Genomic DNA, 17884 nt, shown 5'->3' on the forward strand with positions numbered 1-17884 from the left:
TATGGCTGAGTCCATCGTTCTTCCTTATGACCTTACTACATCCTATCCTAAGCTCTATCATCTCTTGTCTGGATGACGGTAGGAGTCTGTGCTTTTGTACGCTACACAGCATCTCCTACTCAGCGGCCAAAGGGATGTCTTTATGATTACATCATGCCAGCCCCTTGGTGGAAAATTCTATAATGGAGTCTCACTGCCACTAGAATAGAGTCCCAACTCCTTACCCAACTCCTAGAAGGCCTGGGTAGCTTGGGCCCCCTCTAGGTCTCCAGTCCCATTTCTCTGTTCCCTCTCCTTCTTCACCAAGCCCTAGCTATAATGCTTCTTTCTGTTCCTAGACCATGACATGCTTATTCCTGTCTCAGGGTCTTTGCTTTTTTTTTGTTCCTTCTGCTTCCAAAGTTCTTCCACGAGATGTTTGAGTGGTTATTTCCTTCTCAGCTTTCAGATTCTAACTCAAGTCACCTCGCCAAGAGGCCTTTCTGCAAGCAAAGCAGCCTGCCCGGAGACCATCTATCACCCTATGTTGTCTGATACTATACCGCTTATTTACTGTTTTTACAGGTTTATCACCTGTCTGTCTCTGCTAGAATGTAAATTCCTTGAGACCAGGGACTTCCTTGTTCTCTTTCATGCCTTCAGTGCCTAGAATAGTGCCAGACACATTGTAGGAACTCGGTCAATATTTACCACTATTGGAAATCATGTTCCTAAGGAATATCTAATGATATGGTAACATTCCCCTGATGCATGATTAAATGGGGAAAAAAATGATAGGATAGAAAACTATTCACTGTGAGACTGATGTAAGAAAAAATACAGACATTTGGGGGAAAAAACACGAGAAGAAATGTGCTATTTGTGTCAAAGATTTCTCTAGGTGATACTTATAATGTTAAAAATGTTTATGCTGTTTTTATTACTAAAGGATTTTTTCCATAAATATATGCAAGGCGCCTTTCACAAAGAAAACTATTCAGAGGTGGGTGAGAACGTATGTACGTGTTCTCTCCATGTAGCCACTCACACACGCGAAGGCAAGCCAACTTAGTATTATTACCATTTAATACAGTTGAATATTCAAAAAGAAATCTGAGTTTATGAGCTTTTTTGCTTTCGGTTTTCTGCTTACTTTTACAGTTTGGCTCTGATGATGTCACTTTATGATTCTAAGAGCGTCTGTAAGACCAGAATAGAGACAAGAAAATTTTTTTATAATTTTTAAAATTTTTTTATAAACATATAATGTATTATTAGCTCCAGGGATACACCTGTGTATGCTGTGTATCCTGTGAATCACCAGGTTTACACGCTTCACAGCACTCACCGTAGCCCATACCCTCCCCAATGTCTGTAACCCCACCACCCTCTCCATACCCTGCCCCAGCAACCCTCAGTTTGTTTTGTGAGATTAAGAGACTCTTATGGTTTTGAAGGGTCAGGGGTGGGAGGTTGGGGGAACAGGTGGTGGGTAATAGGGAGGGCACGTTTTGCATGGAGCACTGGGTGTTGTGCAAAAACAATGAATACTGTTATGCTGAAAAAAATAAATAAAATGGAAGAAAAAAAAAGAGACTCTTATGGTTGAGACAAGAAAATTTTAAGACTAAAAATGGACAGACAAAACTGACAGCAGATACCGGTACAAACTGAGAGCCAACAAAGAATCTGGCTTTGCAATTACCAAGTTATTCCAACAACACTACTTTGCTTTTTCCCTCTATCGCTTTTAAGTTGGAATTATAGTGGCTTATGCAAATTTAATAAAAGAGAAAGTCTTGGACTTTCACTGGCAGGGATTTCCTTGCCCCACCCACTGTCATAATTGATTACATGCTGTACCCTGATGGAAAAACAGAATTTCTAGGCCAACAGAAAATCACAAATACATGGTAAACCATCTGCTTTGTCCGCTGACTGAGAAATAATAATGTGACCGATGATCCGCGCGAGAAGGGGCTGCCGGTCCAACTGTGCCCAGTCCTCCATCAGCTTGCTGTCTGAAGGTGCAGGGAGATTTGTTTTGGCAGCCCCATTGCCAACATCTGACATCTGTCATCCATGGTTCTCCATTATTGCTCGTTCCAAAAACAAATCATATCTGTCCATCAAATAGCTTTTCTACTGATGGACAGTCGAAGGATGCCTGCCTTCTCAGCCTGACGCGCTTCTGGGGAACTCCCCTTTATGTGAATACATGTATCCACTAATCCCTTTTCATGCCTTGCCTTTGAGCCTGTCACTTAGTGGGGAAAAGAACTCTACCCAAGCCCAAGTTCATAGCTGTTTGGAAGAACGGCAGCAGCACAGAGAGGCTACTATGAAAGTTATAAATGCTTACAGTTTTACTGCCGTAGTATCAAGAGTGCTCCCCTCCATCAGGATCCACAGAAAAACAACATCCCCTTCCACCCAGGGCTTTTGGGAAATTAACATGTGCATACATAATGCCTTTAAAAAACAATTCATACAGCTCTGACACGTTTGCATGTATTCAGACTGGCTGATTCTTGTTCTTCCTATGTAGTACACTTGACATAGACTACCTCACTTAATCCTCTTAATCCAGCGAGGAGAGACAGAGAGAGAGGGAACACAAGCACAGGGAGTGGGAGAGGGAGAAGCAGGCTCCCCACTGAGCAGGGAGCCCGATGTGAAGCTGGATCCCAGGACCTGAGGATCATGATCTGAGCTGAAGGCAGATGCTCAACCGACTGAGCCACCCAGGTTCCTTGAGATTTCCCATTTTTAAAAGAACGAGCAAACTCAGAGCTCTTGCTGTTCATCAGTGGAAGCCCTGGGATTCAAACGCAGATCTGCTTGCTTAAGTGAGACTTTCCGCTACAGCACCCTGACTCTCCCTGTCATGATGTGTGTGACAGTTTGTATGAAACATACAAGTGTATGGCACAGTCAGTAATACTCCACTCCAAGCACTGGGGGACAGCGAGTGGGAAGGCCTGGGCTCTTGCTTCTGCCACAGCCCTGACAGAATGCTAAGGAAAAAAAGAAGACCTTTAGGACCCTAAAATCTTGGTCTCTCGACCCTAGTATCTGGAAAGATTTAGACCATGAAGCAAGGACGGCAGTAGGAAATGCCATATCAAAGCAAATCTTCATAGTGCTTTCATTTTGATTTTACAGAGACATATGGAAAATATAAGTAAATGATTGCTCTTGCTTTTTTTCTTTTTCCAAAAAAAATCTGGTAACCTCTACACCCAATAGGGGGCTCAAACTCGTGACCCTCAGATCAAGAGTCACATGCTCTTCCAGCTGAACCAGCCAGGCCCTCCTAAATGATTGTTTTTATTTTTTTGTTTGTTTGTTTAGGATTTTATTTATTTATTTGTCAGAGAGAAAGCGAGCACAAGCAGGGGGAGCGGCAGGCAGAGGGAGAAGCAGGCTCCCTGCTGAGCAAGGAGCCCGACTCAAGACTCTATCCCAGGATCCTGGGATCATGACCTGAGCTGAAGGCAGACGCTTAATCAACTGAACCACCCAGACGTCCCTGAATGATTGCTTTTAGACTTTCTAAGGCATCAGACTTTCCAAGAACCGCCAGCCCTGAATTCTCAGACCACCTCAATGCCTCAACTGCCGGGCGACCCTAACCTCAGAATGACAGAACCCTGGCAGGGCCTTGGGACATAAATTTGGGGGCTCGGGGAGGGGAAGGAGGAGCTCCCCTGGAGGTGAAGAGACCCCAGAGAAGGAGCAGTTGTGAAGCACCCTGGGCAGCCTTTTGTCTTTGGTCCCCAGCCCCCAGCCTCGTGTGGGAACAGCAGAATATGTATTTTCCATTCCAGAGTAGCGAAAACATCACCGAGACAGGCTCAGTAGCAATGTTCGCAATTTTCTTGAAATACTTCAGAACATTTGGCCTCTGTGGGTGATTCACGTAAGCTGTAACCCAGATGCTACCAGCATTCCTTGTTGGCTCCAGCAGCTATAACATAACACCACCGGAGGCATGGGGAGCTTCGCCAGCTGACGTTTGTTTCGCACAGGTCTGGAGGCTGCAAGTCCGGGACTGGGTGCCAGCAGGATCAGGTGCTGGTGAGAGCCCTCTGCTGGGTGACCGATTACCCGCTTCTCTTTGTATCCTCATGAGGTAGAGAGAGAGCTAGCTAGCCCTTGGGCTTCTTCTTATAAAGCCCCTAATCCTACTCACCTCCCAAAGTCCCCACCTCCAAATACCATCAGGTTTCATTAGTAATTTTCAGCATATGAATGGGGGGGGCACACAAACATCCCAGTCAAGGATGTGCAATCCAAGGGTGGTCCAGAGGTACCCTAATCAGGAGAACCACAGTCCACAGAACTTCAGTTACCTGTATCCTGATTGCTTATGGGTACTTTAATGAGCATCCTGAATTTCAGAAATGAGGATGTACTGGTAAAAATAGCAGCCTGTGAACTCTAACAGTGCGAGTTAGTTTGGGGCCTAATTGAAATCGACATCAGTATATTGGCCTGCTGAAGCCATCTCAGAGACACTCCTCGCCTCTGAATAAACAGGCGGGCTGGCCTGCTCCTCATATCTTTTTTTTTTTTTTAAGATTTTATTTATTTATTTGACAGAGAGAGAGAGAGATCACAAGTAGGCAGAGAGGCAGGAGGAAGCAGGCTCCCCGCTGAGCAGAGAGCCTGATGTGGGCCTTGATCCCAGGACCCTGAGATCATGACCCGAGCCGAAGGCAGTGGCCTAACCCACTGAGCCACCCAGGTGCCCCTGCTCCTCATATCTTAAACAGCCCTGTGTCCAGCCACAGGATGAGGAGACCTTCTGATTGCTTGTTGCTGACTCTAAAAGTAAGAGACTCCTCCTACCTTTGGAATATTTACCTGGAGGAATGAAAGCTTCACGCAAGCTGGTGGTAGAGACAGAGCTCTGAGCTCTTCCAGCACTACGGGGACAGGCGTGAAGCACTTGGGGCCTGCCGTGTCTGCTAAATGTCTGTATGCATGAGGGGCAAAACTTAGTCTAAGCTTTGCTCTCCCTGTAAGTTGATAGCAGGGTTGCGAGGGAGTGGCCAAGGCTCACACACGTAAATTTTTTTAATGGCTACAGATATCAACCAAGAGGCTCTAAGAATTCATTTAGGTCAGTATGCAAAGTCATTGATCCCAAAGGGGGTTTGCAGGCTTGAACCGGAGACCCAAGGATCCCATTTCCACCCCGCCCCTCCATCCTGCCCTGAGTGCTGGGCGAGGCAAACTGAACGAGGAATGCAAACCTGGGAAGAGGGAGAACACACTAAGAATGGCCTGAGAGGCAGTCTTCCAATCAGAACTAGTTTCAGGGGAAAACAATTGCGTTCCTGCACGTGTGTGTGCCGAGCGGACATAGTGGCTCCACATTTAGAAACCACGTGTACCAAGAGGAACCTACCTGAACAGAACCACTGCCCCTCGCCCGAGAGGCACCGAAAAATGCTGGAAAAGAAAATGCCCCTTCCAGAGTCCAGATCCACCTAAAACTTCTCCTTGGACTTAAAGGCCTCTTTCTTTCTCCTTGGACCTTGTCTTCATCGAAGGGGACGTTCCAGCTGGTGATTTCTACCAGTGGTGTCGTCCCACCAACCCCACCCCAGCTGAAAGTTTCACTCTCTCAGCTCAGTCCTCATTAAGCAAAATACAAACACATCCAGCCGCTCAGCGTGTTCGTAACATTGAGTTGCCACACCTGGTTCCAGTCCTATTCTGCTAACTTCCCATGAGCTGTACCACATTCCGGTCACTTAGCTACGAGACAAGTACCTGATGCACAGCGGGGATATGTAGATTACATAGGATGCGTGGGAAGAGCTTTTTTGAAACCACAGAATGCCCTTAGCTGCTAATGATCTAAAACGTCTCCCTTCTCTCAATGCCGAAGTTGGCTGGGCTGAGTAGCTAAACAATGGGTACCTATCGGTGACATTAATTTTTAAAAAGACTGAATTAGGCTCCTGTCTCACAGGCCACCTTTGCCTGAGGTTCGTAAACTCTGGCTGTGTGCCAGGCAGGCGGAAGTGCTCAAATGAATGAACCCAGGACATACCACTACTATTTCATCCCATTTCACAGATAAAGAAACTGGCTCGCTGAAGGGAGGGAGTGACATGCCCAAGGCCACAGAGCTAGTGGATGGACCATCAGGGATTCCTGCTGTGAGAGCACTGTGCTCTTGGCCACTGCACTCAGGAGCAGGCATCCTGTGACTTCTCTGTTTCTGCCACTGAGCCACTGAGATCAAGCAGGGCGGGGACGTCCTTGTTCCTGGAAAGGCAGGTGCTGAATAAACATTTGTTGAATGAGGTGTTTGGTGCAGAATGCCTGGCATCTGACCAGCACGAGAACAGTCTATTGGAGGAATGAGCAATGCCCAGGAGCCCGATGTGTCACCTTGATCGGTAGGATCACTGATCTTGCCATGGGATTTATACTTTTTCAACAGATCTCAAAATGTCACAGGTGCATCTTCTCCTGGGGTCACTGAGGCACCACAAGAACGCAAAGAGGCTACAAAAAAAACCAGAGGTAGTTGATCTTGAACCTTGTCCCCCCTACCCACCTTCAGACCCCAGTGTGAACTGAGCACCGGGGTCTCGAAGGAACTTCAAACATCTGGCTCAGCCCCTAAGTATCTGATAACTCAAAACCCATAAAGAGAGAAAAGGGATTATGAAGCCTCACGAGGAACAGAGGTCTTTACTTGGGGCGGAAAAGTGGAGAGAGAATACCAGGCGTGTTCTCTCCCCCTGAGGCATACAGAGGTCCTACTTCAGAGCAGACAGGTAAAGCAGACACATTCTTGCCGCAGAGCTGCAAACACAGTAGGTGACATGCAGGTGGCATCAAGGAGTGACTCAGGTTCAGTGGGTGCTGAAGGGGCAGAGAAGGGGTCAGACCATCCTCAGCTGCCACCCCGACTGCCCCTCTGGCGGGTCGTTGCCAGGACGTGGATTTACCAAGAGTAGTTAAAATCCTGACTCTTAAGTGAAAGCTCTCCTCTTACATTGACAATAAGACCAAGGCAGTTTAAATCCTGGGGGGAGGGCAACTAAATATTAAATATGTCTGCTGGCTGCCAATCACTGAGAAGAATCAGAAGTCATGAATGCACCAGCCACTCCCAGACGGAGTCCGAGTGTAGTACTAGCCCAGAGAGAAGCAGGTGAGGGAACCGCTGGTCCCTCTGGTGGCCAGAGAGGGGTGCGGTCTGGGCAGTCGTCCTACAACTCCGTGCAAAAGGGTCTTTTTGGAAGTTGTTCCCGTCTGTGGTGTTGGCTCCACCTAGTGGGCTTCCCAGGAAGCACCGCACGTTTAGACCTCTGTTCAACACACTCCTGCTAAGGCCAGAGGGTGGTCAGGGCTGGGGGTGACAAGTCAAAGCCAGAGCCAAAGCAAATCACCCCAAATGAAACGCAAGCCACGTTTTGGATAAAGGGGAAACTCAAGGCTCCAGCGGGATACTGAGGTGGGGTCAGAGGGGACAGCAGAGCTCTGTCTTGCTGTCTTCTTGGGCCACCCACTGCTGCTTGACCAAGATTGCGGTCAGGGCTGAGAAACTCTGCCCCTCTTCCGTGCAGGGGAGGCCCCAGAGCCCAGAGCGTGAAAGCCACCAGTCATCATCTCAAAAGTGCCAGCCTTGGTTCTTTGAGCCTCGGAGAAATTAGGTGGGTGGGCATCCCAAATTAGTGTTTGTGGTTGAGTTCATCCTGTTTTGTGAGGATAATGTCTGTGTTTACTGCATTGCAGATTCATTGTATCACGTGTGTTCTTCAAGCTATCTGAATATTTTCCCTTCATTTTTAATTTGCATTCCCCCCTCACTTTCCATTCCTTTATTTATGGAAAGGGTCAAACTGTTTCTCCGGTAGTTGCCACACTGTGCTGCATTTTACCAAGAGTTTTCCTAAGACGCATTTGCTTGAGGAACCCTGTCCTCTGTCTCCTCAGAAAGTGTCCCTTCCCTCTCTTGGGTACCAATTTACTCCACAGGCATTGGCATTTGCTATTAGAGCTCCATGCATTCTTGTAGGCTATGTGTTTTGTTTCCACACTGAAAGCTCCTTAACCATGGGCGCAGGTTTTGCCTTCTCGGCTTTTCCTTGAAGGCTCAGTATAGACCCTGCACACACAGGTGTTGGCTGTGGATGCCCAGCTTTTCCTGATAGGCTGAAACTTCCCGGCCACAGACACCAGCCCTTCTGCTGTCATTATTGCTAGGAGAGCAGGGGAGAAAAAAATTGGGTGCAATATTCAGTTTTGAATACTCGTTTCATGGCAGTGTGTTGAGAATATTATGAAGCCAATTGGAACGTTTTATTTTGGTGTTACCTCTGTGTACTGCATACAGTTCCAGATCTTGAGAAAGCCTTAAGAGGTATGAGAGTAGTCACTAGAGCACAGAATACCTGGGATCTCTAGTTCTTCCCTCCACCACTAACTTCCACTTTCAGAAAGGGCACTTTTGTCTCAGGTTTGAGATTTTCCAAGTGTAGGATGAGATGGCTCTGACTGAGCATGTGAAAGGGCCCTTAAATTTATCACTAGCCGGGCGCTTGGGTGGCTCAGTGGGTTAAAGCCTCTGCCTTTGGCTCCGGTCATGATCCCAGGGTCCTGGGATCGAGCCCCACATCGGGCTCTCTGCTCCACAGGGAGCCTGCTTCCCCCTCTCTCTCTGCCTGCCTCTCTGCCTACTTGTGGTTTCTCTCTGTCAAATAAAGAAAATATTTTTTAAAAAAAAGTATTAAAAAACAATTTATCACTAGCCAGCTGTGTGGGATGAAGCGCCCATTTTGTCTCCTCCCTTCCCACCCTTAACCATCCACAGTGCTGAATGGAAGAAGCCCGTGGTGCTCCTGGATGGCATTTGGAGGGAAGAGTGGCATTGTGGTGTTAGTTACAGATAGGCACCGATACTGTATGCAGGGCAAACAGTTGGGGGAATGGGGCTGGTGGAGGGACCCAGCCGTACAACAGGTTGTGCAGAAGAAAATTCCAAGGATGGTTAAGAGTGGCAACCTGGGCCCTTGAGGGGGCCTCGCAGACTCTACTATGCAGAAACCCAAGGGAAAGAAGCTATCCCTGCTTGTCTTCAAGCATGGTGACAGTCAGTGGGGGATGGAGACAAAGGGAAATTTCTAGGCTCCTTCGAAGATTAGAAATTCTGTTAAGTGGAGTTAGTTTAGAATAACAGGTGACGTCTTAATCCGGATTTTCCCCAGTGACCAGTATTAATCTTACCGTTGCAGCTTAGGTCAGAATTAAACTGGGACACAGCGTCCAGTGGCTTTGAGAGAGGCAGGAAACTATAGAGGGCACAAGCGAGTGTTAACAGCAACATCAAAATGGCTATGAAGTCATTGCCCTTTGCATTACCCATCGCTTTTGTGAAAGAGGCTGGTCTGAGGAGCTGAGATCCAGGGGCAGCCAGGACCAGGGCCTGGCAATTCATTTATATGTGCACTCTCCCACCCCCAACCCCCTCCTAGGCTCTGCCTCACCACCCCTCCCCCAAAGGTAATTATGACCCGGTCCTCACTGGAGAGTTATAGACCAGGTTGGAATCAGGTGAGAGCCGCGAGGAGCTGCAGAATGAGTCAAGACACCTTCAGAGGTGGAGTTCTCCAGAGGCCCCCTCAGAGTCTGGAGATGGCGCCCAGGACGTCTGGCCCCTCCCAAGGGAGGAGGTACTCACTCATGGCAAGAGTGAAGAGCCGGCAATCATCAGGAACCGAGCCCAGTCGCCATAGCAGGGACTTGCCCATCTCAGGAAGGTGGGCTGAAGCTTCTAGTTTATGAGATAGCTCCCCAGGGGGACCCAAAAGGGAGAAAAAAAGCCATGAATTACGTGTATCCTGGTAACATGGATACACATGTGGGGCACCTTTCAGGTTAGGATTTATGTTTTATGCCACTACCACTTGTTGCCAACAGAGTTCCGACAGGAGAAAGACGCATTCTCGTCTGAGGGCTGCCAGTCTATAAATAAGTCAAAGTGGCCAGAGGATTTTTAGGTCAAGGTGAGTTTATTGTCCAAATAGCATAACCTAATTGCATCCAAAACCATTTGCAAATCCATCTTTAAGCTGGTCAGAATAACAGGCCATTATTTTTTTAAAATCACTTAACACTGAACAGGCAGGACCTCTTCAAAGGCAGCTGACTATACCATGTCACCATCATAACCAATAAAACATTTTCCATACTTCCTAAAAACCTCTTGCTTATCCTGATCATGCTACTTTAGCACTTGCTAGCATCCCGACCAAATAAACACCCACACCTCTTATAGAGTACATTGTGAGAGAATAACATTGACTCGATATGGCATCACACTCATTTTAAAGCAAAAAAAAAAAAAAAATTATAATAATAATAAAAGAAGTCCAAGACGAGAAACTGTAACTGAGAGAGAAAGAGATCTGAGGTACATGGTACAAGGGTAATGAACATAATGGAAAAAATCCAATGGCCCAGTGATTTGCTGGGGACTTAAGAGTTGGCCAACAGTCAGAAACAAAAACCAATTTAAAAAAACAAAATGAAACAAAACTTTTTTTTTTTTTTTTAAAGGATAGGCACCTGTCAAAATACATTGGATACTGTAATGGCTACAGTCAGTAAGGCACTTTTTCCCCCAAAGTAGGCTGCAGGCAAAGGAAGAAATGTTGCAGCGACAGCGTGCATGTGTACATTTGCTGATGGCTTCTTGAAACCTGAGCCAAGAATCGGGTCTGATAGTCCAGCTAAGTCTAAAAGCAGAGACACACACATGTAGGAGAATAGCTCTGGCCGAAAGGACTGTTCTGGGTTGTTCAGAATCCAGAGTCATGAAAAGCCACGTGGTAAGAGAAAGTCATAAACGTCCTCCTGAATCTTCCTGCCCTATTTTGTACAAACGGACGACAGCATGAGTGGCTCTTCGAAACTGCTCCGAGCCCCCACCGATAGAAGCCTGCGCTCATTCTATGTAGCTACAATTTGTCGGCTTAAGGGGACTTTACTGTCTCAGCACTAATTTCCCTTTTAAAGCTATTCTCAGGGTTGGACTGTCTCAAAGATAAACAAAGAGGAATCCTTTTGGCTTAGAAGCCAACTGGCTTACTCAGACTTCCTCCCCGTTCCTACCTCCCATTCCCACACTACCAATATTATCTTCTTGAACTAGAAAATCATTATTTACATGATATAAGGTGCAAGTCTCTTTCTTCTCCCAGCCCTGTCCCCTGTGGCCCATGGAGAGAAACTTCCCCCGCCCTCTCGTGAGCAAGTCATTCAATCCCGCCTCACACTCTTAACCTCTGTCCTGGAGGTCCCCGGGGCAGTGTGGAAAGGCCAGACCACGGGAAAGCCACACCTCCCTCTGAAGAGAAGCCCATCCTGCTGGCAGAGGGCTGCTTCCAGCCTCCGGCTGCCTGGGAAAAGCAGCAGACCAAGAGTCTCCCGTACAGAGCGCATAGACCAAAGGGGTCTGGCTGTTGAGACATGGTGAGCTCTTCAGTGGGATCCTGGGGGCAGTTCCAGAATAAAGCCTCCTCTGAGACAAGCCCCTTCCTCTGAGGTGCCCTCCTCTCAACACGGGGAGACATTCTAAGGAGGGACCTGTCCCCTGCTCCCACCTGCAGGCTTCTTGGCTGGTAGGAACCTGCATGGAATTGAATAATGCTTAGCATACATTTTTGGCATACTAGGACTTTCCCCCTGGGATCTGGCCAAAATAGGGGAAGGAATAAAATTTGTCAGGCTTAGGGGAACAATTTAGCTCCCACTTATGGAGAAAAACAGTTAACAACAATGACCCAAAAAACCAAAAACCAAAAACAGAGAGGAGGAAGAACAGAGAGAAAGACAACAAAGTAAGAAAGACCAGAATATATCTGGAACGCTATTTGTGGGAGGTGAGAAAGAGAAAAAAGTCCGTGGGAGAGAGCTGAACTCCCTCTCACACAAAAATTCCTACCAAGGAAACCAAGATCTAAGGAGGGGGCATCGGCTACCTAAGAAATCCAAGCTTCCTTCTTTTGTTTGAGGGAGTAAGCAGAAAAGCCAAACAACCTAGCACCTTCCCCACCAGTAACACCACACCTCCCGTCACACCAGGCCCCGAGGACAAAAAGGAGAAAAAGATCAGAAGGCCCCAGTGGCACCCAGAGCTCCAGGAAAACTGGGAAGTTACAGACTGCAGGGAGAGCCTGTAAGCCTCTTCCCTTCCTTATTCATCAGGTTCTGTTTGAGCTTAGTTAGAGATGTCACTGTAGAGTGACTTTGTACCTTGCTTTCTTTAGGCTCCAAGACTCCCAAGGACTTAGGGACCATACCTCCTTCCATTCCGTGTTACTCCTCAGGGGCCTGAAAGAGCATCCTATGCAAAGTGAGCTCTTGACAAAACACTGGCTGCTCAGCTTTCCTCTCCCAAACTTCAGAATTCACCACCCACTGTCCTACCTGAAACTCCCTAGAATTTTAGGGTTGTGCTAACTCATCAAATCCTGAACCCTTCCAAACATACTTCGAGAGACTGACTCAGCCGGAATGGCATCTCTGTAGAGACGCAGCCTCTCCACCTCCCTCCAGCTCCCACTCCCATACTCATCTGACCTATTTTCCCCATCACGCCAGTTCAATGCAATTCCGAACCTGAAGACCACTGAGTGCCACTTAGCAGAGGGCCTGGCCGGCTGCGGTCTGAGACAGGTGGGAGGCGGCGCCCTTGTGATCCCGCGCGCGGCAGATTCATATGCCCACAGATTCGGACCTAGAAAAGCCTCTGAGATGATCCTAAACTGGGGAAGGCCATGTCGGGGAAGGGGAAAGAGAGATAAGCGGAAGAAAGCTCTAAGAAAGGGCCACAAGATGAGGATCTCCAAATAGCCTGCTGGAGTTCTTCTCAGTCTGTCTCCTGATACCTCGTACCTAGTGCAAATTATGACTTCCTAGTTCACTGCATAAATGTTTGTGCTGAACGTCTGGCCTGGGGGGGCGGGGAGAGGGGAAATCCCTTGGTTCAATTGTATTTTTTCCATCATGATGAGGATACCGGAGTCAAAATGGAAGCCTAATGACCTTCATGACTGAAAAGGTCCCCAGGTGTCAGACCCAAGGGCCAAATCCATCCCACCCTCCACCTTAGAGGGGCTTGTGGCCTCCTCGCTGACCTCTCCTTTCCCCGCACTAACGGCTCCCAAGCAGAAACTATGCGGTTGTGAGGTATTATGAAAACAAAAATGTGAATCATTTTCTTTTGTAGCTATTGAGTTTGTCCAGTAAACCTGAGGTAAAGAATGCTCCGTCTTTGAAGAATGTGATGAGAGAGAGAGAGAAAAAAAAAAAAACAAAACCCAAAAACAAAAGGAAAAACAAAAAAACAAAACAAAACGGAAAAAAAAAAAAACCATAATACGCTACCAGAAGAAAAAACTATGGAAGGGCTTTTCCAGTACGAAGAACTCCTATCTCAACCATCTACTTCAGGACTTGGAATTTAAGCAGTAAAATAATATATTATAAAAATGTTTATAAAATAGCAGCACACTCCGTGAAACATTACAGCTAGGTACTGTTAATGTGAATAAGGATGAATGATCTTAGCTTCTTAGCAGCGCAAAAAAAAATAGTCATAAAAAACTGAACACAATAAAATGAAAAATAAGAGACCCTTAGATTTTTCTCCATCTTCAACCCTCATACTACGAAACAAGGCAGAATCTGTGTATAAAATAATTCTTCAAAGCAGCCCTGTTCTGATTTTTCTAACTTAAAAAGGCAAATATTTTAATAGCTTCATTACCTGTCAATTATAATTGTGCAAAAAAAAAAAAAAGTTGTTGCTCCAACCTCTTTGCTAACTGAATGCCTCTAAGAAGTGGAGAGGAAAAAAAATTCAAGTACGCTGAATACAACTTTGCAATGAAATTAACGAAAAACGGAAAAGGGAACAAAATGCCACACTCTGATATTCAGCTGTCTGTCTGCACCAGTGATAACTTTTCTTTCCATGTCCAAAGGAGAAGTATATAGGTGGGAATTAAGATCCTTCTTTGCCATCGAAATGGTAACAGATCTTTGTCTGTAGGCTTTTTGGAGGAATGTTGTGATGGGAATGTCGGTGGAAAGGGGTGTCTCTTGAGTCCCGGTAGGGATACCAGAACTGTGTACCAGAGAATGTCAGATACCAGAAGTGAACAGTCACCCAACTTGGGGCAGGAGAGGAGGAGCACAGGAGAAGAAGGGAGGAGTCTATTCAGCATGACTTGCATAAACCATCCCATCTATCCCTCGGGAACAATGTTTCAAAGTGCTTTTCGAATGGAATGGTTTATAACGATGCTAAACTGTGGACCAGACATGCCAATCAGCACCAAAAAATCAGTTTTTTAATAAAGGATGCCAAGGTCACATTGCCCTCTTGAATACATTATGAGAAAAGATTCCATTCCAGATCCCACCCTTGGTCTCCATCTGCCTCCATCTCATAGGCGTTTTGGTTCTGGCCCAAAGCTAGATTGCCCCTTTTGCTAAAAATATGGTGGTGTCTGCAATGAACCATGTTTGGAAGAAGAAGCAAGATAACAAAAACACATGAAACCCAGCATCCAATCACCTGTGTCCAACCGGCAAAATCAAATATCTCTTTTAGGTAGCAGCTACTGTAGACAGCAAGAGTTTGTAACTAGAGTCAGCGATGCTCCAGACTTCGTAACAAACGGTGGTCGAGAGCAAAGGGGCTTCTACATCCAAAATGGTTCAATCAGGTTGAGAGATTGTTTTGTACTCCCTCCCCATCGTGTCCCTTGTTTCTAATTCTTTCTTGAGTTCATTGCTTTGCAATCTAATCATGCCATAAACGGCATACGCCAAGTTCCTTGAAATTATCATAACTACAAGGGGTGTGTAAATGCTAGTTCATAACACAAAAAAAAAAAAAAAAGCCTCGTCTAATTTGTTCCCATATTTGCAGGCGTACATTTTCTCTAGCTACTCTGCAGGTTTTCTTGTAAGCATTTTACTATTACCTTTAACATAATCAAACAATAACTGTTCGCATATACAAAGGGATTCCCTTCTGTTGTACTTCAAATAGGCACCAAATGCTTTTAGTTATTCCGTTTGTATAGGACCTTTTTCTCTCACTTCTAAAAAGATCTTTCAATAACGATCTAGGTGGGGGCAGAATTTTTTTTTTTTTGTTTTTGTTTTTAAAGTTTTATCCTAAAACGTAAAGAACAAAACACAACCAGAGAGAAGGAGAGAGCTGATGTGAACGCGTCTCTCCCATTCGGCCCGACCGCATCCTCACAGGTCAATCTCCCGCACGTCCGTAGGGGTGCTGGCCTGGTCCAGCTCATCCTCCGACTTGGACCCATCTCCCTGGTCCTGACGGAACTGCTGCAGGCTGTTGAGCAGCACCACCTCAATCTGCTCCTGGCAGGCTTTGAGGCAGTCCTGGAAGGAGAAAGGGTCAGATCAGAGCTGTGAGCAAGACCAACGGTGGGCAGCGCACTTACAAAGAAAATACACACAGCGGAAGCCTTGCGCGCTACATGCGGGTTTCCCGATAGAAAGATGTGTCCCGGCAGAGCCGTGGGACCACACTGCTCCAAGTGGGGTGCACGGCCAGCAACATCGGCACCCCCTTATCCCGGCCCATTCCAGATCCATCGAAACGGATTTGGGATTTTGGCAGAAGTCCAGTTGAGACCAATGCACGTGAGAGTCTGCCCAAGATTCTGAGCCTTTTACAGACACCCTGCACCCCATCATCACAGCACCAGCTGGGGGCTTTCTGCTTTGGACCCTGGGAGGTGACAGAGACAAGGCGAAGGCCAGCACCACAGACAGAGCCGCAGAGGTAGGCTGGTGGTGCCCCTGAGGATGGGTAAGAAGGGAATGGACTGAACTGTGCTCACAGAAACCGCCTAAGCTCTTAAAATGAAAACCTCCTTTTCCCTGCTTCCTTACCGCCCTCAATTCTCACGGAACCGCAACACGGAATGTTGACAGAACTATGGACATTGGGGCTGTCCAATGGGGGAATAAGTAAGAATTTGCAGCATTGTTTGGCATCAGTCTGTATTTGGTAGGGACATTCAGAATAAATTTGCCCTGGGCAGAAGCTTCCGTTAGTGGGGTGCCATGGCATGTACCACACTCGGGTGTCACTGGGGAGGCCTGGCACTTAGCAGCTCGAGGCAGAGAAAATCACTCTTAGCAGATACGTGCCCCCCTCCCCAGTCTCCCCTTCTGTACTCACGGGGCATCTACATGGAAAAGAAGTTAAATCAACTCTGTCTGGGTCTTCCCACAGCTTAATCTAGGCTTCCCCTTTGTTCGTTTCTCTGTGCAATTTTCACTGTAGCCTGGAGGCTACTGTTTGCCAAGCACAAAAGCATTATCTTTATTTTCCGAAGATCTAAAATAAAGGGACACAGTTTTCATGCCTCCAAATATTCCATTTGGAATAGTGAGCCCACGTTTCAAACTACAGCTTTTACGAAATTTAAGATTAGGAACAACAGGGCGCCTGGGTGGCTCAGTTGGTTAAAGCCTCTGCCTTCGGCTCGGGTCATGATCTCAGGGTCCTGGGATCAAGCCCCGCATCGGGCTCTCTGCTCAGCGGGGAGCCTGCTTCCCCTTCTTTCTCTGCCTGCCTCCCTGTCTACTTGTGATCTCTGTCTGTCAAACAAATAAATAAAATCTTAAAAAAAAAAAAAAAAAAGATTAGGAACAACAGCTGCCCGATTGTGAAGGGCGGAGACAGGGTATCACCCAGAATGTGAGACAAATGAAGAAAGGGAGAGTCGTATTTGCAACCCACCCACCACACAGCAGTGGGGTCATTTCACTTCTCAGATCTGTTCCCCAACTTGTAGAATAAGGACGAAACACACTCATAGGGTAAAGGTAACCTCTTGACCTATAGATAATGTGCTAAAGTCAATAAATGAATCCCATTTCTTGTGGTAACAAGCAACAAACCCATCCTGGAGCCGGAAAGAATTATTTCAATTTCTTAGAGATGAGGTATGGATGAGAATTTGCTCCGGATTGCTGAAGGAAGCACGGTGGGTCTGGCACTGGGGGTGGCGTGTGGAACGAGAGAGACAGAGCCCAGCCACAGAGATCTCTGGGCCACCCCAAACAAGTGAGCAGTCAGGGGCTGGCAACATCTCTCAGACTTCTGTGGCATGTCCTGGTCTCATCCTCTACTCTGTCCGACCCCCTAAGTACTGACTGGAAACCTTGCCTGTGGGCCTCCTCCAAAGCCCACACATCCAGGGGCTGGGCTCCCAGGTCACTCCCCACTCGCCCCACGAGCTCGCCGTGAAGGCAAAAGGCAGCACGTTTCTAAGGGCATGTCTATTTCAGTAGAGGATAGTGGAAAACCCGAAAGCCTTACGATCTAAAGAAAATGGATCTTAAATAAAGATAAAGCTGGTGTGGGCCAACAAAACAAACAACAGCTTGAGGCAAAGGACTCTCCACTTGCCCTGGGAAGGTCCTGCATCACAGGTGTTCTGAGAGGCCATGCTAGGGGGTCTAACACTGTCCTCAAACGCCCCGTCCCAGGTCTCAGGTGCTTGCCACCCTCTCTCATTCCCCTGAACTCCTCACTGAGAAATGAGGGGCTACAGAATTTAAATGAATATTAGTTTCCTCTTTCTTTTTTCTCACAGAGAATGAGTTGAACCCGGCCAGTTGTGACGGGATGTCCGTCTGCTCCAGAGGTCCTTCAGGAGCTGGTGAAGGTTAAGTTTATAAGATTTTTTTTTTTCTAGGAGGACGGGGGATTGGGTCAGAACCCCTCCATACCATAGGGATGGTAACTGCATGCTTGCCTCCAGGGATGACAAATCCTATCCCAAGCATATGGCAAAAAGAGTTTATTTTT

The 17884-nt window shown here is 46.9% G+C and overlaps 1 protein-coding gene across 1 annotated transcript in view; it reads right to left on the reverse strand.

Annotated features, from left to right (window-relative positions):
- Nucleotides 1-10003: 10003 nt before the first annotated feature.
- The window catches only part of CCND2 (cyclin D2), a 29767-nt gene continuing 21886 nt past the window's right edge, over nt 10004-17884 (reverse strand). Inside the window, exon 5 of the mRNA XM_046011535.1 lies at nt 10004-15438. Within this exon, the coding sequence (XP_045867491.1) occupies nt 15289-15438 (150 nt within the window). The 3' untranslated portion in view covers nt 10004-15288. The remainder of the gene's footprint in view (nt 15439-17884) is intronic.

Source organism: Meles meles, chromosome 7 (assembly GCF_922984935.1).
Source record: "Meles meles chromosome 7, mMelMel3.1 paternal haplotype, whole genome shotgun sequence".
NCBI classification, from domain to species: domain Eukaryota; kingdom Metazoa; phylum Chordata; class Mammalia; order Carnivora; family Mustelidae; genus Meles; species Meles meles.